This window comes from Rhipicephalus sanguineus, chromosome 1, assembly GCF_013339695.2.
Source record: "Rhipicephalus sanguineus isolate Rsan-2018 chromosome 1, BIME_Rsan_1.4, whole genome shotgun sequence".
Lineage (NCBI taxonomy): Eukaryota > Metazoa > Arthropoda > Arachnida > Ixodida > Ixodidae > Rhipicephalus > Rhipicephalus sanguineus.
In genome coordinates this window covers 144,175,159-144,197,063 of record NC_051176.1, presented here as the reverse complement: position 1 = coordinate 144,197,063, position 21,905 = coordinate 144,175,159, and the positions used below count along the sequence as shown (strand labels likewise).

The 21,905-nt window shown below is 43.2% G+C and overlaps 1 protein-coding gene across 4 annotated transcripts in view; it reads right to left on the bottom strand.

Moving 5' to 3' along the window:
• Positions 1 to 21,905, bottom strand: part of LOC119399453 (histone acetyltransferase KAT6B) — a 123,477-nt gene that overhangs the window by 83,324 nt on the left and 18,248 nt on the right. For all 4 annotated transcript variants that reach the window (XM_049416885.1, XM_049416895.1, XM_049416887.1 and 1 more), the window contains exons 3-7: positions 19,289 to 19,762; positions 7,104 to 7,212; positions 3,067 to 3,182; positions 2,714 to 2,795; positions 1,771 to 1,906 (exon numbers count right to left, since the gene is read on the bottom strand). In XM_049416885.1, the coding sequence (XP_049272842.1) occupies positions 1,771 to 1,906; positions 2,714 to 2,795; positions 3,067 to 3,182; positions 7,104 to 7,212; positions 19,289 to 19,762 (917 nt within the window). The remainder of the gene's footprint in view (positions 1 to 1,770; positions 1,907 to 2,713; positions 2,796 to 3,066; positions 3,183 to 7,103; positions 7,213 to 19,288; positions 19,763 to 21,905) is intronic.

The window sequence follows — 21,905 nt, the reverse complement described above, 5'->3', positions numbered from 1 at the left end:
CCAATCGGCGTGTACTTCAAGGAATGCAAGTTATAGACTACCTTATTTACAGCCCCATCTCACGCGGAGAGCAAGGCAGCGGCCGTATTTTGTCGTTATTTATGATCGACGGTTCGTTTTGATGTTTCGGTGGTAGCTTGCTGCATTGGTGGTAGCTTGCTGCAATGTCAACATCGTCGTCGTGTGAGGTAGCCCTTCTCCCTGCGAAGCAACGATGTGAGGCGCTGCGGCTTTTCTTAAACGTTCTATGACAGCAAGAGGAAACGTTGTCGAGATGCGCCTCGTGGACCAACCCCAACATAACGCAGTTTGCAAAGTGCGACGTAGCGTAGGCAGCGTACGCTTCCGGGCGCCCCATGGGATCACAGCAGATACTACTGCCGCGGTTAAACATAAGATTGCGAAAAAAGGAAGTCCCGAAACGCTTTTATGGCATCTTTATCTCAAACAAGACAATAATAAATTTGGCATGTTGTCATTCATCTACTCTGTAATTCTTTTTCGTAATTTGCCTGCGTGCGCGCAATAGTTTTCAATCGAGCAGCGCGACGGAGCCCGTTTGTCGCAGTCGCCTTCGCTCGAAAGTCGCGTGCAATGCATGCGGTTGGGCCTTTACAAAACCTGATGCGTTGTCGCCTCCGCAACGAAGGGGGAAAAAAAAAGTTCTCCGCCCGCGTCTTTCTCCTCCCGTGCCATCTCAGGTTTTAGCGGGAGGGCGTCCGCTCTTCGCGCTGCGTCGTCTGCTACCTTACAGCTCCGACTGCCATGACCGATACACTGAAATCTAAGAATCCTCGCATTTCGGGATATAAGTTCATAGTACTGAGGTGTTGTTAAGATTACACGAGAATTAAATAACGATCGTTATTCTGAAATGTTCGTTATTCTGAAGTTCGTAGTAGTGAAATATTTTTACATTGAAACTATAAGCAGTCGGCACGGGATTTCTTAAAAGTTCGTTAATTTGAAATGTTCGTTAATGTGGTGTTCGTTGTAACGAGATTTGACTGTAAAAGTCTGGTGGTGGCGGAAACATTTTTCTAGTGTTTTGATCGTACTCGCGATAATTCGAACCCTCGGTTAATTCGGACATTCTCTCTGGTCCCGTGAAGTCCGAATTAACGGGGTTTTACTGTATATGAAAGCTATGTGCTGGCTCATTAAATACTTATTTGCTCATTAAAAATAAGCTTATCACTAAAATAAAGAAACGTGCACTACATTTGTACCGTACTCCAGTTTATTTGGTAAAATTTGTGCGCAACTGCATTCCAGCAAAAATCTAGGCCGCAGCTTCACGCAACTGTAAATAAGTACGCATTATATTGGCATAATTTGTGCATCTTTAAAATATTACCCTGGTTAAAAAAAAATTTACTTGCATATTTTGCACCCACCTGCCCTGCCTCGCAGCACAAGCACGTGCAAGGCAAGTTTCAGGGTATTGGCAAAGCCAAAATGTCACATGCATAGTTTAGGCCACATACAGCTCAATCCAGGCAAAAGCTTTCTACTGGGGATGTCATAATAGTAGTATGCAATATGTCTGCACAACCAAAGCACTAACAGCATGGGAGCACAACATAAGGAAGCCAGCTACGTACATACCTGTTGTGCAACTTAGAGCGGCAAACCTTCAGACCATCTGTGGTCGCCCTTTCACTGTGAGGCATCACACAGAGTATGCAGGAAAGCAAGAAGCAGGCAAGCATTTTATCCAACAAGTGTGAAGAGGGAGACAACACAAGGAAATACAGGCCATTTACTTACAGTGTAGTAATCTTCTGTTTCCGCATCATGCCATTGTGAAAACGTTTGTTTTTCTGCTTGATTTTTGATGCCAAGTTATTTACAAAGTTGATGCTCTTCAGCCTCCTGCTTGAGCAAGATGTACACTTCCAAGACCCTGCGAAGAAACCATTGATGGTGATTTTCATTGTAAGCCAATAAGCTTGGTGGCAAGAGATATAGCACCAAGTTGAGAAAGAGAAACACAGTTACAGACAAAGATGAGCACTAGTCTAGCTGTAAGCGCTCATTTCAGACTGTCACTGCACCCATAACCCTCAGCTTAGTGCTATAGCTCTTGCTGCTAAGTATGACCTGTCAACTAGCCTAATCCACCACTCTTGTAAGTGAACAGGTAATGCTTTTAGAAAGCTATTATTTTGGCGACTTTGCAACGACACTATTAAAAAGAAAGCTTTGCCCCAAATTTCCTGACTCACTGCAACTGATACCCTCTAAAAGTGAAAAACAGAATACAACCACCTGCAGTGGTAGTACAGTAGCTATGGTGTTGCACTGCTAAGCTTCATGTCACTGATTTGACCTCGACTATGGCAGCCGTACTTCATATAGGTAAAATGCAAAAACACTCGTGGGCATCAATTTAGAAGCAAATTAGAGAACTCAAGGCAGTCAAAAATAATTAATGTTAGGGTCCCCACTATGACAGTATTATAAAAGAAATCATGTTTTCTGGCATATCAACACCTTTTTTTTAGAATACAGCCACTGCAAGCCAACTTCAAAATGACGTCCCTCATGCTGCTAAACCCAGGTATGCAGTTACAGCACTGAATAACCAATAATTAATCTTATGCCAAATCCCGTATGCATGACCCATTGTATGGCTTCAAAATGAATTTTACTGATCCCCATCATTAACATCTACTGCAGTCATCATGAACAAGAACAATGTGGTCAATACCTTTCGGTGCCTTGAGCAAGGGGGGCTTCAGGCATCGAAGATGAAAATGGGAATCACAGACTTCACAACACAATAAGTGTTCCTGAAAGACAAGCACCAGAAATAAACCACACATCAAACAATTGTGCTTTACTACAAACACAATGCACAGAGTTGACAGCTCCAGTTGTATTGGAATAATAAATATAATTCCAAGGCTCTTTCATATTCATTTGAACTGGTACCTAAAGTGTGTTATCTCCTGGCTAACGAGACATTGGACTAAAGTGCAGCTTACTACGTAACCAAGAAAAGAGAAACAAAAACTAAAGCACACTATATTAGTACCATCACAAGTAAAGCTAACCACTTACCCCCTCTTTCTTGTTGCCACAACGAGAGCACATCCTGCACTGGGAACACTGCCACTTTCTGGAGTTCAGAAGAACCAGTGCCAGCTCCTTAGTGTGCTTCAGACAGGACGGATGGGCTGAAATAAAATTAAAAAGGACACTCAAGTGCACCTTCATGAAAAAACACAAGCAAGAATGGCTAATGCGTTTTCACATCAAGCTGAGTAGTAGTGCAATAACAAATAAGTCATAACATCATAAAATGTTCAGTATTATGAGATGCATTAATGCCAAGGAAAATTTGATAAAACAAAAATAAAACATTATTCGAGGCATCTAAAAACTCATTCCAAAGCAAGGGCTAGCACAAATTTCAAATTATCATATTGAAAACAGCTATAAAATTACTCTATTATGATCACCAACAAGCTGTTGGCACAAAGTAGACAAACACACAAGTAAAACTTATCATGCAAAGCCAACTAGCTTGATAATCAGTGTTACTGTATTATGAGTAGACTGTTTCTAAGGAGCTTCCCATTCCAGAAGTTTTCGGTTACGTTTGATGTACATGGTTCAATATGATGGTTTGCCTGATTCAAGGTAAACAGCGAGACTCCCTGAATGGTACGAAACATACCACAGAACACTTACGAAGACAAGCACAGACTTTCAGCTGGAAAACTTTAATGCATGTGAGAAATAGATACACATTTTGCAGAATTGCCATTGCATGTGTTCCTTAATAAATGACACTTCCTTTTGTGATAAACAGATGAATGGTTTACTAGAGCACGGAGTGCCTTCCTGCGAAAGTGCAGCCTCAATTTTCTGTGTGCTCATCCAGCTCTTTGTGATGACTTTCATTAGTTCAAACAGGAATGTACAGACACAGGTGTGGTTATGAGTGGCTAGAAAACCATTGCCACTGAACGCACTGTTCTTTTGTTTATGCAGACAGTCATTTAATGCAAGTACTGACAAAATATTTCAATTTATTTATTACTATTACTTTATTTTTATATTATTTTTTGCAGTAAATGAAGGTCCAGCACCTCAATATCAGAAAAAAAAAAAAAAAAAAAGACTGCCATGCCTCAGAGTGCACGGAATATTTTCCAACATTTCTATACCCACTTTCAGTTAAGCTTTAGGAGGTCATATTACCAAGAGAGGTTATCACGAGGGAGCAGTACGTAACAGCATTTTGCCACTCGCTCAGACCTGTTCGACTACCTTTCATATAGCCTACTCATTGTGAGCCCCGATTTAGCAGCATAGAAGATGACCAGATGAGTTGCAGTGGGCATCAAAACACAGCGATGTGCTGCTCCCACACAGCCATTTTCTGGGTCATGATGTCATGGCCCAATGCATTCTATTTATTCTCCAAAAACAAACTGCAACTGGCCGCAGAAAAGCGGCTATATTAAGTGATGGAAGCGGCTCTCGGAGCACAAAAAAATGGCAGTTTGGAGCAAATAGGCGACCTTCTGGAGCCGGAAATGTTTCTATTCGGAGCATGGAAACCGTACTTTAAAGCAGTAACCCATTACACAAGGGCGGGGAACAACCTGTGCACGCATATGACACCACAGTGTCAGTTCAAATCAGTTCCAGCCTTGAAGAAGACAAGTCCACTTGTCGAAACGTTGGCTCGAGCACCCACCCCCTGTTTACGGATTTTTTCACCAAAAAATGTGTATTTTAAAAATATATTTGCATTTACTACATGCCACGTCATGCATTGACTGAATTTACTACAGAAGACATACAAAATTAATACATCTAAGAACACTTGACGCCCAGAACAACTTTTCTTTTGTATACGATAACACTAGTACAATGCAGAACAGTTTATAAATCGCACTAAAATATCATGTGGGCCTATGAAATTACCTTTCTGATGTGGCGAATATTGGTGAAACTAAAATTAGCGAAGTGAATCTGTTACAGTAAAACTGAAAAATCAAAAATTCCAATTTCGAAAACTACATAAACTGCACATAAATCACAATTAAGTTACAAGATTGGCAAGGTAGCAGCCAGAACGGTATGACTCAAAACCACAAATTGAGACAGAACTGAAGAATTAGGGTCACAGATGCTACTTCTCACAGACAAGCACACTACCACTGATACTGCAGGACTGCTTCATATGAATCTCTGGCACTCACTGACACTACATGGAAACCTCTACATGTCATGAAGCAAGCAAACAAAGAAGTGCAAAATCGTGCATTCTCACAATCATGAGCCACCTAATCACGTTTAAAATATTCATCATACACACGAGATACATGCTTGCCAGAGCCACTGACGTGACGCAAAGTGACATTAAAAAAAAACCAATGCTGTCAACGGCAAAAGCACCACTCCATGAAATATAGTACCCGCTAAGGTGTGTCAGTATGGAATAAAGGAAGATAATGAACAATGAACAGCAACTTATTGACAAACATTAGACAAAAAGAGAGGGAGAGATTACTGGTCAAGGTTTGCATACTGTATGTTTAAGTTCCCAAAAAAAGACCTGACCATGTTGGTGTAATTGAAACTACAAGCATCTGCCACACGACAACACATACTAAGGGCTTCCCTTTCCACTGCAATTCAATTCAATGTACGCAGGAGCCCACACAAGCCAGTTAACTCATACGCATCAGTATGCCACCGTACACTCCAATGTGACCCCTAAATGAAATCCCAGCTTCACATCGCCTCACTCGGGAATGTTCAACATGCCATAACTTTTGTACAAATGGGTTTAGAACATCTATTTTTGTTTTATCATATAGAGTTCTCATTCCAAATTATTGTGATGTGCTGATTTACCTTGAAAAATCTCTCAGGTGAAGCAAAATCGAGCTCCCAACAAGGCACATGAAATGTTGATGTTTTAAAAACTACACACTGTGCTAGAAAAATAATGGCACATTTCAAATCAGCACACAAATATACATAAACTAGGCAAGTTTCACCATGATATATTAAGAATTTCAGAAAGGTTTTAAAGACCAGCATTACCCCTTAAATGCCTGCAGTATGCTTTACAACAGCGTCATGGGACACACGCTGCCAAGCAGACAGCTGAACATGCTTATCGTGATATGGTTGCCAGTGTTAAGTCATACTGGCACATTTGTTGGTGACCACTAACGTGCTACCATTCTTTGCTGATGCTTATTCTTAAAGGCATAACTGCAGTTTTGCTAAAGTTGGAATCCTTGAGTGGCAAGTCACACTTTCAAAAATATAGAAGACCTTTTGCAGCCCATTGTGGCATCGGCCACACGGCGAGTTGAGGGATGAAGATAAGTTTTATGCAACAAAAAGTGATTGCGGTATCCACTAACCAGTAGGAGTAGGACAATGCACTATGTCTTAAGCAGTAAGGAAATACATTACGCTTTATGAGACTCGGTAGGTTTCATCAACACTACGCTTTAACTGTTAGTATGTTTAATGCGGGTATACATTATTGAGGTTTTACTGTATTCTGTCTATTGTTTTGAGGTCCTGGACCTTCAGTCAACACTGAAAATGTATTGTAAAAAATACATGTCAGTACATACATATTTCCATCTGGCGAACGCAGCAGCTGCTGCATGAAAGCGGAACATTTTACCATGCCATGCCACCACATTGGTGGCCTAAAAATTAAGTATTTCTGGCCCCAGAGTCACTACAGGGTCAACAGCTATTCATAAAGCAACAAAAGCACTCATTTTGAAAGTGCACCCAGCACTTGGTACGTGAGCATTTTTGTAGTCTGCCTCCGTTGAAATGAAGCCACCAAATAAAAATTGAACTTGTAAGCATGTCAGCAGAATGCCATAGCACCTCAGAACCGCCACAATGGGTAAAATAGAACTGAAAGAAAGGCTACACACATAACTATTCATTCTACTCAGACAAATTATCAGAACAATTATCATTCTTAGTAGCAGCGGTGACAGTATTAGAAAACCACCTCAACATTTCAAGCATTTTAAATTACTTTGTCTAACTTCGTCCTCTAAAGACCAGCCGAAAATATCGCAGGCATAAAAACTCACCTGAAATTGTGCACGAGTGACAAGAAAGAAGTTCCTCAGCCACTCCATTTCTGTTGTTCCTTGATGATCCATGACAAACAGAGCAGCGTCCCTGGAGTGCCGACTTCCGCTGCACATGAAAGTTGGAAGCTTAGCACATTTGCAAGCAGTAAAGTGCTTCCACAAAGCCTCGACAACTCTGAAGTTCTACGCAACACATACTGGTCAAACCAAACTCGGATACCATTTTCAGCACTATATTTTCAACAATGGAAAAAAAGATATTCAGTCACTACATCCAAGGAACAAAATGAGTAAAATATGCTGTAGAACACAGTCACAGCTTTGAATATCACCATGTCGTATTTTTCATGCTCCTTCTGTACCTCAGCAGAGATTCCAAAAGCCTGATGATGATATATGATGTTTAATAGTGCAAGAGCCAATGTTGGCCATAAAGCACCAAGAAATTCCAAGCCTTCTGGTCCTAACTGCACGGCAGCACCCAACAACAGCTACCACTTGTTATCAAACAAAATGTGACAATGTAGGGTGCTTAACTGTGAAACTAGAGCCAATGTTAGTTCTAATGTTATTGCTGAACATGAGGTCCAGTGCATGAAAAGATGGCCTTAGTAAGTCGCACCATTTCACTGTGGCAAAAAAGCACTACACTTCAAGCATACGTAGCCTTTCTTAAAACACCAAGGCTCAATCACCACAGAACCACCACAGGATATATCTATTTATGAAGACAGTCAAATTATGTGCAAGATATGGTGGTTTAATCATCAAACATTTGTGAAATTGACACTACTACATTTGTATAGACTGCAATGGTACGTAAGACAAGCTGCTAGCTCAAACAACTATACACAAGCTTTGCCACAAAATCTCTGCCCTGATGTCCGCAGCAAGACACTGAACTCAGTGATGCTACCGAGGACTTCTGATTTGGAGCAATTTTTGGAGCAGCAAAATTTCCGTTTTGGAGCACTTTGGAGCAGCAAAATTTTCATCTTGGAGCACTTTGGAGCAGATAATTTTGCATCTGGGAGCACTTTGGAGCAGCGAATTTTACATCCTGGAGTGCAATACAGAAGCATATTGCATTAACATTCAAGCACCTCAGTATTATTATGGGGCTCTTATGAAGGCTAGATATATTTCGATTCATTGCAAATCTCATGGAAAAAATCATCCCAGGAACATAGGCGTGCGCACAGGGGGGGGGGGAGGGGGGCCCTTATCACCTAAGAGGGGGGGGGGGGGCAAAATCTGCCCCGTACATTGACCCTTGCGATAGCAATTATATGGACACTCTCGGCGGATTTTTGCCGTCGCCGTTGCCGCAATTTTCCGTATAAAATCCAAATTAATAACATCACCACGCGCATTCTAGCCGCGGGTAAAAGCTCGCGAGCGCTGGCGACGAACGCGGCTGAAGCGGAGATTAAACTAGCCGGCCGTCTGTCTCCGCCGCACGGACAGCGCATGCGATAATATCTTCCCGCGTGCGGGCCTGCCGTGGATTGCTCATCAAACAGAGAGGAAACGCCCCGCCCGTCTTTCGTAAGGAGCATGAAGGGTCGCCAGGGGAGAGGAAGGGGGGGGGGGGATCGCATCGTTCGAAGGGCGCAGTCGCTTGCGCGCGCGCTATCTCGAGACATCAGGAGACGGCTCGTAAACTTGCTGTGCTCTCAACCCTTACTTCGCGTTTAGAGAACTCAGAGCAAGGAAACGCTTCGGTTCCTGGAGGGGCCATATTCCCTTAAACCAGCGTTTTGTTGAGTTACGCGAGATCGGATCCAAAAGAGTTAGCTGCTAGTCTTACTTCGTTTCACAATACAATTTTTTGGTATCGCATTCATTGCTTCACTCTTAAGCGAAACTGAGTTTTTTTAACCGTTAGCTATTGACCCCCGAAAGCGAGGGGCGGACGTGTAACATGACGTAGCCGCTTCACTGTGGGCCGTCAGCGACGGGCCCGCTACTGACAGCTGCGCATTTGCGGCTGCTCCGACCAGGAGATATGATTTTACTAATGAGATGACATTTTTAAAAAAGCAAGCAAAAAAATTCGAATTGGAACCCTAGCACGTGAGCTCGAAACGGCAGGGCCTTTTAGGGGGTATTTACCGCAGAGTGATTACAAACTCGGACGTGCTGGCGGAAGGAATTACGAAAAAGCTGTTCTGGATGAAGATCCATGGATAAAGTATATCTAAGGAAAATTGTCAACGCGTTTCCACCGTTCGCGTGCTCTTCCATAAACGCGAAGCAAGGAAAATTCGATATTGTTCCATATATCTACTGCTAGCGATCCCAGATTTCATTCCTCGATGTTCGGAAACAGAAGTGACAGACATTTTAGCGGCACTCATGTAGTTATTACTGAACACTGCTTTCCTTACGTGCCGTGCGACGCTTGATACGAGCTATCAGCAGCGTTTCTGGAACAGACGACGTCCGCCGATGATCGCCGTCGCACTTTCTCGCTACCGATAGGCCTAGACGTCACGAGCCTCTGCGTAGAGCGCGTTTTGCTGTCGAGCGTACTTGCAGAACAGAAGCTGCGTCGGCACCGTGCATGGCATCGTGGCTTACTCGGGACGCACGCGCGAGCGTTATTTATTCAGCGGAATAATTCTTGGTCCATGATTGCGACTTTATTGGCAGCCCCAAGATCGAGCTGCATATGTTCTGACGCGCCGGCGGTGCGATTGCCGGTGATAGACGCCTCCAAACCCGAGACTTTGGCGCAGTTTGGCGCAAATTTCGTCGATATTATCAGGATGGCGCAGTAAATCTTATTTGGCGCACTTTGGCGCAGTTGGCGCAGGAGTGGAATCACTGTGAACTGCAATCTATGAATCATCTACTGCACTAAAAAATTGCACACACGCATCAAACAATGCTTTTAGGATAGAGGCTTATCAGAACATTTAAGGCACTTTCTTGTAGGTAAAGGAATGAAGTGAGAAAGTTGCAATTTTGTAGCAGCAAGTTATGCCGAAATGGGCATTATAAAGGAAATTACCAGTAAAAGTCACACTTCGACTGAGTTGAGGGAATAAGCACGAATCTCTAACAAGGTGCACTGTTTGAAGCTTCACTGACCATGACACATGACTTCGGTCACCCAATGCAAAATGCACAGTACCACAAGAAGGAAAAAAATGAGGAGGCTGTGTTTACTTCACGCACAACACATGGAGGTGGCACGATCCCTTGGACCCAGTGTATCTGAGAAGTCAGGGAAGAAATGTTGCTTGCAGACACTAATCCAGGCAAATAGGGAAAGCGTCTATGTTTACAGTGAAGCTTGGGAGACCTTGCTTGCCAGCGGGGAAGAGGAGGCCTAAGTGGCTCTCCTCGACCAGGTGCGGCGGGCTGCTGAGGCCAGTGGAGCTCTGGACCAGTCATTGGCACGTTACCAGTAAAAAGTAACAGTGTTACAGTTACAGTTACCTAAGCCAAAAAAGTAACTCTGTTACAGTTAGAGTTTCCGAAAGTAACTTGTTACAGTTACTGTGCAAAAGTAACGTCGTTACTTTTCCGTTACTGTATAAAAAAATAGATCACAAATCACATTATAGAATTTATTTAATAAGGGTTGCACGTCGTAAAACCCTAGACGAAGGAAACATAAAAGGGGGCCCAACACCAGCAATCACTGAACGCCTCTTACTTGAAGTGGAAAACGTGGTTGATGTACTGGAACGACGGCAGTATATCCTAAGACGTTTATTAACTATACCCAGACGCGCATGCGAAGAGCAGCGGGGAGTGCATCACGAGTGGCTACGACGTCCATTGTGTCTGCTCCATATGTTTAAGGTGTGTCAGACTCTGTTCGGAGAGCTTCCGGTCCACTGGGAATACACACCGTTTTTAAGTCCCGTTATTATACCTTGGAACATGACAACGTGTGTTCACGAAATCCAAAGACTGCACACCTGCGGATGATCATGGCGGTATCTAAAAGTGCGATGCGGGGATCGGCGAAACGGGCAGGAAATGATCAACGAGGCCTAAAGAACTCAAGCGAAATGTCGCTAAAGCAACCCACGCAACGCGTTCTAAGACCGAGCTTGTTGAGCACTGCTGGATGACAGGTCATAGCTTTGACCTAAACAATGCGACGACGCCGGTTTGTGAACGAAGGTGGGGGAAAAGCAACTCCTGGAATCGTGGTTCATTCGGCGCGGCTTGCAAAAACAGCCGCGGCCCCCCACTGGACATTTACAAGGACATGTGTGACTAGTGGACTGGTTGACCTCTGCTCATTTTTTTTTTCTTTTTTAGGATGTCACCTGCATTGGGGGTGAAACGTCTGTCATTTTGTTAATAATTGTTGCATTAAGTCGGAGTAAACATTCTACAACCAGTTACAAAGAAGTTTTAAAATATCGCTTCGCTAGTTCACGGAATTTCTGGCCTTAGCCGTTTCGCGTTCTGCTGTTTTCTGCCACCTGTCAAACACGATTAGCTCGGAGCCTCAGGCGAAGGAGACTATAAACATGGCATCCTAATGCTCCTCCATCTGTACACCAAGAACATAGCTAGATGCTCAAGTGACGAAAAGGATATATGTGCTGGGAAAAAAAAAAAAAAACAGACGCGAACTTAGCAGGCTGTTCAGTTGAACCACGATTGATTTACATGTTGCGTTAATGACAGACATCCAACCTCGGTCTTCTGCAGGGAAGATAATACGCTTAGTCACCTCCTCTCCTAAGCTGCGAGAGGAGCCCTATTCTGGAAAGTTGAGGGGTGGAGAGGATATATGGTAAAGAAGAAAGTTCGAAAAAGTGTTGCTGTTGGATAATTTTTCATAAAGACAGAATTAACTGTAACGGTATTTTCCGTTACAGTTACTGCGAAAAAAGTAACAGTGTTACAGTTACAAGTTCCTCTAACCTAAAAGTAACTAGTTACAGTTACAAGTTACTGAAAAAAGTAACTAGTTACCGGTAACGCGTTACTAGTAACTAGTTACTGCCCCAGACTGCTCTGGACTAGGGGCCCCACCCACCTGCTTCTCAAATCCTTTTCTTTTTTTAATAAACGTTTTTCAATTCAATTCGATTGCCTTCTGGTGGCATGATAACAGGACAGTTTATTATCTTTAGCTACACCAATAATGAACTGATTTGAAAGAACTATCTAATAAATGCTCCCTAGATGGTGCCTTACAGCTTTCAGTAATGAAAATCTTAAATGAGGTCTGGTGAGGGGTCCGTTTATTCGAACAAGTGGGAAATACAGAAAACAAAGACATTGCTATGGAAGGAAAGGTCATTCTGTCCAAATGCAAAACCATGACATGTTGGTTAATTCTACCCCATGATGTTCAGAGATTACCGAAAGTTTGAAAACATGAAATGCAGGCAACGGAGATAATGCTCCCCTATGCATGAATTGGTTAACTTTAATTTTTTTAGCGGCCAATGCTCCTGCCCGTGAAGCTATCTGTACCAGCTTGTTTCTTGTGCCACGAGTGCCAGCCAAGTGCAGCTTATGTTAATGTTGGCCACAATGCTGCAGAACCTGTCAGACCAATGCTGAGGCAGCATTTAAACATGTTTTTGCTCTTCACCATGTGATAATCAAGTTGTGCATCAAGAGCAAAAAGTGAAAAAGACATTACAGACTGCAATGGTATCTCTGTAAATGGAAATTCCACTGAAACAGAACACCAACCTCATGTTTGGTTTCATGTTTATGCAATGCTAAAAAAACATGTTAAACATAACCATTGTTTTCTGAGATGGGAAGTGTGAGCACAGCTAGAAGAGAAACCAAACAAGCCACTCCAACCGCACTGTGGTATGCATCGGTACGTTTTTTTTTCCGTTAGCTATGGCTGATCCTTAATTGTTGGTGTAGTTGTGCTCATGGTTGGTTTCATGGTTGGCTCTGGTGTCTCTGGTCGGTAAGAGTCCCGAGTGTTCCCACAGGAGGATTACCAAAAAGAAATGCATTACATAACTCGGCTATGCAGCAAGTGTAAACCTACACTATTTTTAAACATAGCTTTCAGGTTTTTTGGCTTTCTAGAAGGAAAGATGCATCACATTTATAAGCAGCAGCTTAATGTGCTGCTTCCTCCAGTAATGCATGCATACCTGAAATACCCTTCAGCACGATTCCCATGAGCCAATGCATACTCCACGACTGCTGACATAAAATTGACATTATTGGAATTATGGCCTAATTTCTTGCCCGCATTCTCTTATGTATTCCAGCAGCACTGAGACATGATCATGTAAGATGCCCCGCCACCCTCGTTGCTCTATTTTACTCTGCAGCATACTTACAGTGGCAGCACTGCGTGTTATGCACTGAACGGTTAACCCAAGTCACACACACTGTTCAGGGTCATGTTGCGTAGAGCATTTGTGCATGTGACCTTGGCTCGAAGCACAGCTTCTTTGAGAGGAACAGATTGTTTAAAATTGAAGGTTTTGCTGTTCAAACCCATTTCATACAATGCAATGACAACTGCCACCTCATATTTTTGCCCCGTGCTTGCTTGTTTGCAATGCCCAAACCTTATGAAGAGCCCTTAAAATATAGGGCAAATATATTGTTCACCTGCTTCTAACAGTGTAACCACAGAAGACCGACAATACAACTCACTGAGAGAAGGCTCTCAGCGAGTTGTGCTACCATGAGCCTGAGTAAGTGAACAGGGAACAACAACAGAGCTGTCTGCGGGACTGCATGGAGACAGAAATGGGAGGGGGGCGGGGGCTAATTTTTAATACAAAACTCTGGTGAGTGCACTGACTGTACAAGTAAATGCTACGATCATTCTACACCATACACTAGAAAAAGTGTAGTATGAGCTCTATTTACCTGAACAAGCTACAATGGCATGGCACACAATCATTCAGAACCTTTGCTGCAAACTTCAGTCTGTTTGCAAAAGGTGACAAGTGCAAAAAAAAGAAAAAAAAAAGAGTGCAACCAAAATTGCCATCCCCTAAGGAATGCATGCCTGACAACTTACAACATTTCAGCCTTGAAATGAGGCTTCGCAGATTAATTTGAACATTGTTGGTCATCATACAGGTGCCCGACCCCAATGGTGACTTAAGTCAGCGATTCTAACCCCCGTATTCACAAACGCTCCTCGACTCGAACTTCGTCCTTCACTTGAACAAGTCGAGCGCAGCGCCGCTGTTCGACCGAAAATGACTCCGCGCTTCTCAAGAATCGCTGCAGATAATTGCTGATATGCAGTGATTTGTTCCGCCTAGAAACGGCGCTCCCATCGACTTTCTCAAGTCAAGGTGGAGCGTTGAGTGAAGGGACGTTCTAGAATACGAGGGTAAGAGCAGTGTCTTTTTTTTGGCGGCACTTGGGATATAGCGAATGAATTGAACAGACATCTCCCATTGAAAGTGCCTATTTTATGCCTGCCCCAGAAAGATTTTTTAAACATATAATGCACACTTTTCTTTTTCTAAATTAATTTGTCCAACATTATAGACATTCAAAAGAACAAGCATAGCATGACTACTATGCTCCAATTTTAGTCAGATTTCAAAGCTGCATTAGTAAAGTACTAAGTTGTTTTACATGCTAAGCTGGTGGCAAAAAGTTACGTGAAGTGGTCTTGCTGTTCCAAATATTTGCGTGTGTCTTGGCATGAACTAGTGAAGAGGCTAGTCCAAGCTTGGGCCACAATCCCAACTGCAATTGGTGTCACATTGTTTGACAAATGCAGAATCACAAATATGTTATTGAGCATACAGAAGGAGACATGTGGTCCTTCATGCAGAGCAATACTGTCTGGAATGAGGACGATGGTCACTCAGTAAATTGCCATTCTGTGAATGGCAGGATTAGCTGGTTTCATCTTTCTCACTGCCAGAATCAGCAGCATGCTAAGTTTTTTAAACTAAAATATTGGATACACATTTGATTTCTATTTGTCTAAGAACTATAATGTCATTTCTACATTTGCTTTCTATGTTGAACGTATAAAAAGTGCAAATAAATGAATCGGTTGTGCATTTTGAAGTTTTTTTTCTGCAGCTTGTTTAATTCGACCCACTTAATAATTGACCAATTTCGTTGGTCCCGTCAGAGCAGCATTAATGCAAGTTGACTGTATTAATGATAGTAGTTAAAGTTAAGGACCCTTTGTTAGGCGTTGGGCAACTGAAATGGAGCTTTTCCAGGGACATGGACATTGTGCAAGCATTGAAAATATAAAGAAGCAGATGGCAATGTTTGCAAATATCCAGTATATGAATTTCTACCAGCCATTTAACGGTTGTGATAGCGTGTACAATTGTCATTTTTATGCTATTCCTACTACAGCAGTGTATCTAGGTTCAGTATAAAAAAACAAACAAGCAAGCAAAAAAACATATGCTTGTGCCAAATGGTGCCTTGCGGTGCCACGAGAAGGCAATACAAGTATCATCACAATTTATTTTTTACATGCTTTTGTTTATATCCCCTTCAGGCACCATGCCCACATATGTGGACACAACTTGTTTTTGCCAGTTCCGGCGACTAGTGGCCAAGAGCAAAATAGTACACTGTGCATTAGATGAATTGAGCCTCCTACATAGGGAACCCAAGCTCAAGTTTGCGGCGCGACGACAGCGCCGCGCTGCGGCTCTGTCGGAAAGCTCTGGAACGTGGCGCGGCCGATTCAGCCCCTTTCAGGGTAGCGGTAGCGCACGTGTTCTTCTCTCGGTGCGGGTAACTGGGAGGTCGTCAGCTGGGTACGTTGAACAGAGAGGCTTGCTGTGCGAAGCTGCGCACTTCCACTATGGCAGAAGCGACCCCGCGGAAGCGCAAGCGTGGTCAGAAGTATTGCAGTTTAGTGGCCAGCCACAACAGTGCAGACAAGGCACACGATTCACGTGTTAAACTGTATCGGCTCCCGGGTGTGTCGCACGAGAAATAAAGGCGGCAAGCGTGGATAGCTGACAGCGCTGTCTCGCCTTCTATTTTGGCTGTCTGAGTTCATCGCTTTCGTTCGTTCCGACTACCTGAATCGGTAAGTAACGGGGCGCATGCACGCAGCGACTACAGTAATGATTACTCGCTGTCTTCTCGCATTGTTAAAGTACAGTTACGGTTGTAGGTGAAGCAACTTTGTGTTTTGATTCCCCGTGCTCGTGAGACCTACCCGTCGTTGTTGAACGTTCACATTCGCGTTATACCGTTAGCGTTGCGCGGTTGGTTGAATTCAACTGAACTCCGCACATTGTCAGAAGTTCGGCGCCTGCATTTCACGCGTCGGGAAGGCTGCTTTATCACGCCGGAACGGACGTCTGTGCATTTTCAGCAAGCTTTGACATCGTTCTGCAGGTTTGCTTTTTTTTTTGTCACTTTATTGGGGTGATATATATTTAAGCCGCTAAATATAACTGGCACTTAATACATGCTTTGCAATTGCAACCTTGAAGTAACCACCTTCTGACTTTGTGCGATTTTCTAGCCGCGTTCACGCAACAGGTTTTATACGCCTGTCAAGTCGATATCATAAAAAGAGACTGCAAGCATGACGCGAGAGCCGAAAAAACGAGGCGAGCAGTTCATCTTGCTTCACAGTGGTTGAAGCTCAGCTAGCTGCCTCGCGTCTTAATCGGCGGGTGATTCTCCAGCGGCACGGAGGACTTGACTCAAACCTTCTCAGGAAGCAGTGCCATGGCCGTATAATCTTTTTTTCGCACACCGCAAACGTTTGTTCACGAAAGTACACGGCTGCCACTGTAAGCATGCCATATCAAAACAACAATCATATGATTCGTAGTCCACGCCGCAGAACATCGATAGCGTGTACGGCTTCATTTCGGAGTGCATTTGGACCATTATTCATCTTTAACATGACAGAATGAGACTTACCTCGAGATATACGTCCTACACGTTGTAATCGCGACTTGGGAAATGCATTTCGCTTTGAGTCGGCCGTGGTTGTCGTCGATCGTCTGCTCTTCACCGTTAACGTGATAGCCTTTCTCATTTTATCAAGTTCGCTTTTCGGAAGCGCCAGTCAAGCTTGAAGATCCTTTTGAAGCCGCACTGCACGCGGTACATTGTGAGACGCCGCAAGTGCACCGCGAGAGCTCTGCACGTGCACGGAAGCGAGCGGCAACGCGGTGGAGAGAAGGGAAAACGCTCGCTGATCACGCCCCAGTTTCTCTTTTTCTGCCAGAGATGGCGCTGCCTGTCAAGAGCAGCAGCGCCGCTAAGCGTTGCTTGGGAAGCCTATAGCCAATGTATCTTCATTCAACTACAACGTCCTGCGTATCAATGCAGCCGATCACTTTGGTGAAGGTGCAACAATGTTCGATGGGCCGTTTGACATGTCGCATTCCAGGAGTGACATGGAAAGTATAATCTTTTGCTCAAAATGAATATGTACAAGCAAAAAAAAAAAAAAAAAAGATTTCCACACGCATTTCGAGACTAAAGTTTTGTTCTCTTTACTGAAAATGGATCATCACTGACTTCAGAATAAACAGATATTTAATTAATGCTATAATTACAATTACTGGAACTTCCACAAAACAACATTACCACCTTTTCTTTCTCGAAATATGACATCTATTAGTCGGATACAAATTAAGTCTGGAGAAGCCCCGCCCAGATCAGCATGGCAGCCCATCATCTTCGCGACTGAAGAAATAGTCCTGCTCATGCACTCAGCAATGTACTTCAAAGGCAGGGTTAACGGCCATCTGGCTCATGGCGTCAGTCTGGAGTGCACGCCCATTCGGGTAGGCTTGTGTGCATTCGCCATTGAGGAGGAAATGCCGTATACTTCTAAAGCTGTAAGCGACTAGAGTGCCTTAGAATGATGTGAAAGTTTGACACATTTTTAGACAGTCCTTCATAATTTGCACCTGAAGGGGATATAATCTTGCAAAATTTCTAACAAGTTCTTGCAAACATACTTTTATTTTAACCCTTTCAGCGCTGGAATTTTTATTTTTGTCGGAGAATGTTTTTGTACGTGTTTTCCTAATAGTGAGGACCTCAGAAGACCACAAACAAAAAACAGAGTGAGTGGTAATTATGTACGAATTTACATACATGGCTTCAAATTAGGTCATTAGGGCTCAGTGGTCGGGAAATGAGTAAAACGGCTTCCTTATTCCTGCTATTCACTAGAGTACACAAAATCTGAACCAGCGTCGTATTTGGCAGTGTGGAAGTCCTTGAAACAACTTTGGGATTTTGTCCCGAAAACGGCGCTTACCCACCTCAGCTTACCCGCCTCGGCATCATCCACGACTTCGGCCAAGCTTCTTCTTCGTTGTGGCTCCCAGCCCCACAAGAATGCCACACTTGTGGTGTTGATCGCAGTGGGGATCATTGAAGAATTACTACCCAAGAATTAGCAGTTTTGGTTTCGTTCCTGAGATGCTAGGGGAACTTTTGTGCGGTGTCGTAAATAGACGATGCCAGAGCCGAAAGGGTTAAGTTGTCTCAACTTTGTAAAATAGCAAAGTAAGCATAAATTTGCCAACATTACAAAACGTTCAGGAGGACTGGAAGATGTACAAATGCTTGCAACAACATTTCTGCATATTAGCCAGTTCCATGTAACAATCGTTTGTCAGTTTATACAAACAAGACCATTGAACTCTTCTATTACAGTTGCATAAATACAGACGCAAAGCAAAGGAAACTTGGTGTAAATGGCGACTTGTCCGGGTGACGGCAGTATGCATGATTCAGGTTGTGGCCCCCAACATCAGCCAGATATGATAACAAGAATTTTTACTTTTGCAGTTGATTCACAGGTTTGGTACTGAGTAAACAGGACACACAACAAAAGAAGAAACAGGCAGGACAGGGCGTTCTGTCCTTGATGCTCATTTGAGCACTGTCTTTCTGTTTGTTGCTTTTTTTGTGCGTCGCAACTACTCAGAGTAGCAGATAACTAGACTAGCAAGAAGTCCTACAAAGCGTCAGCCCAAGGGACACATTAGCAACATCTTTCTGGTTTTGGCAAGTTTATCGCATCTCATATACAGATATGTAGGCAACCACAATTAAGGTTCAGCTAGCTGCATAAGCACTGTTAGAATGCATATGTTGTTACTACTGGCCCCTCTATAATCTCAATGTGTCCAAAAGTCCATATAATTGACAAGGACTCAATGCCAATGCTATACGCAAATCATTCTCTGTTCTAGAGAGATGCAAGAATTTAGCCAACCTACCTTATGACCTGTCCTGCCAGCGATGTCCCCATTCTTGCCCACGCCAAGACGGTCACTGGCATCTAGTTCGTCATCAGAGTCACTTTCAGACTCGTCACTCTCACTGCCTGGAAGTCGATAAAGACGACCCACGCGCACCAACCGGCCTGCTGTGACAGCACGCTTCACAGCAAGCCGCAACCGCACTCCAGGGTCCAACCGCAGTGCCTGTCGCACAAACTTGACAATGGCGCGGAAAGTTGAGCCACCTTTCTCCCCAAGGGCACGCACAGCCTCGACTGCAGAGTGCATAAGGTCCGTACGGCGGTGGATGCCCGCACCAATTGCAGCAGCAGCTGCTACCGCTGCAGCACGGGCTCGTCCAGGGGCATTGCCAGCCACTGACGAAACAGATGAGGTGGTAGCGCATTTCTTCTTGGTGGTGAGTTTCAATGTTTCGGCATCCTTGTATGTACATTGGCCCTTGTTCATTACCTGTCGAGCAACAACACCCATAAAGGTCGTTATTCCCTTGACAACACCACGCTCACAAGGACGTGCTCACCTCAAGCGGGAAGCCATTACCAACGCATACATACTTTAGAAAAACATGCGAATGAATTTTAAGGACACCTCACCAGGACCCGTAAAAATTTCAGATTCTACGCCAGAGGTTCTAAAGCACTGCCCAAAGAACATTCTACAAGAGTTTTAGGAAGGGTTCATATTTTCCCCCAAAAAAATGTGATTCACAACAAATCATGACAGAACACCATAGCCCTTTGGTGCTTAACATGCCAAAGTCAAGCACAGGCTACGATAATGACGAAAAACAGATGACCATCTTCTAATTCCGTGCATGTCCTTTTCAATTTCCTTCTGCGGTGTCATACACCAAATTAATGGGTTATAAATTATTAATAATAAATAAATAATAATAAACCATTATAAGACCATAAGTTGGCTTTTTCAGCCCAGCAGCACTGGCTGAAACATGATAATGATAATCTACATGTGGATGTTAAATGGCAAGTATACTTCAGAAAGTACTGAACCAGGAACTTTACAAATATGTACAAAAAAATGCCACACACAGAAAAGCTAAAAATGCACAACGAAGTATCATAACAATAAACAGCAGGGGTGGAACAGCCCAATTTTTAAAGCAGTGAAATTTCATTTTAGAGCACCTTGCAGTAAACATTTGCATTTTAAACCACTCTGGAGCATAATAAAACAAACTGCAATACAAAAAAAAACATTTTTGTGTGAACTGGAATTTTCACACAAAACTAGAAGACCTCCGTCGTACCACCAAATCACAGAAGGCCCGATTCTTACAACCTCCAAAATTAACAGTACAAGGGCTTGCACCTCGGGTGCCAATGATAATAAGAGGCCATGACATCTCTGGATTTTGAAGACTTTTGCAAGTGCCAAGACTGTTCTGGTGTAGCGCTGTGCAATTTTGGTAACTTTCCCATTTTCAGAACAATTTGGTGCAGCAGTCTAAGTATCAGAACGACACCATTGGCACTGAAGTTACATCCTTGATACTGGTCTCAGTCTTTTAAACCTCGTTTTTCTAATGGCCCATTCAAGTGGTCAATCCATGGCCAGGATTCTGCACTAATTCTAAAGGTAAATGAATATTTCTGCTCCAATTGATCGATACTCACACTTAAGCCACCTCTAGGGACATTAGTGCGCGCCTAAACCTATTGTGATCACTAAAAATTTTCTTTTGTTTTCATAACCGGTACTAGATCCTGGCACACTCCATCTGCAGTGATGGAAGCGACATTTTGTTTTTTGGAGCAAATTCTGGAGCAGAAAAAATGCTGCTCTGAAGCAGCCACAAGTGTTCTCGGAGCAGAAAGAAATGCTAGTTTAGAGCAGCGATTGGTGTTCTTGGAGCAGGTGGGCAAAATATTCCAAGCGACTCCTGGAGTTTAAGGCATCATTTAAGCATATCATAAATATTAATATTGTTAAACATAGTGGACATATATTCACTGCTGGTTTCAAGAAACAAATAATTAAGCAGATGGATTATCACTGAACACTAAAATAAGCTATATATTAAAATAGCACTACTTGTGGCCAAAGCGATAAAGCTGAACATCAAATTATAAAGGTAACCACAATCACATATAACTGTCGCCAAAGCGGCAGTTTAAAATCTGTACGAAAATAGAGCAATCTGTTTCTTTCATATTAAACCAAAATAGCTCGCACTGAAAGCTAAAAAAAAAAAAAAGCTGAATGAGCTATACACTTAAAATGCCAATTGTGGCATACCGTAAAATACCGAGCAAGCGCTCCTTTCCCTTCTTTGGGAAATTTCAAATATGCACCACCTTCTGCCCTCCCACCATTTTCACTGTTTCATTCATTGTTTTTATTTGCTCAACAAGGGCGAATAAAAACAGTGAATGTATGCGTATTTAATAAAGCGTTTCATTAGAAGCATAGGTGTGCATTCTTTATTCTCAGCAGCTCTTCCGTCACCATCTTGAATTTTGACTGAGCAAGGGCCCCCCTCCAAACCTTGTCGGATTATCCTTCACCATAGGGGGAGCGCTTGCTCGGGATTTTACGGTAAATGAGGTTGAAGCTGACGAAGTGATAAATGTAA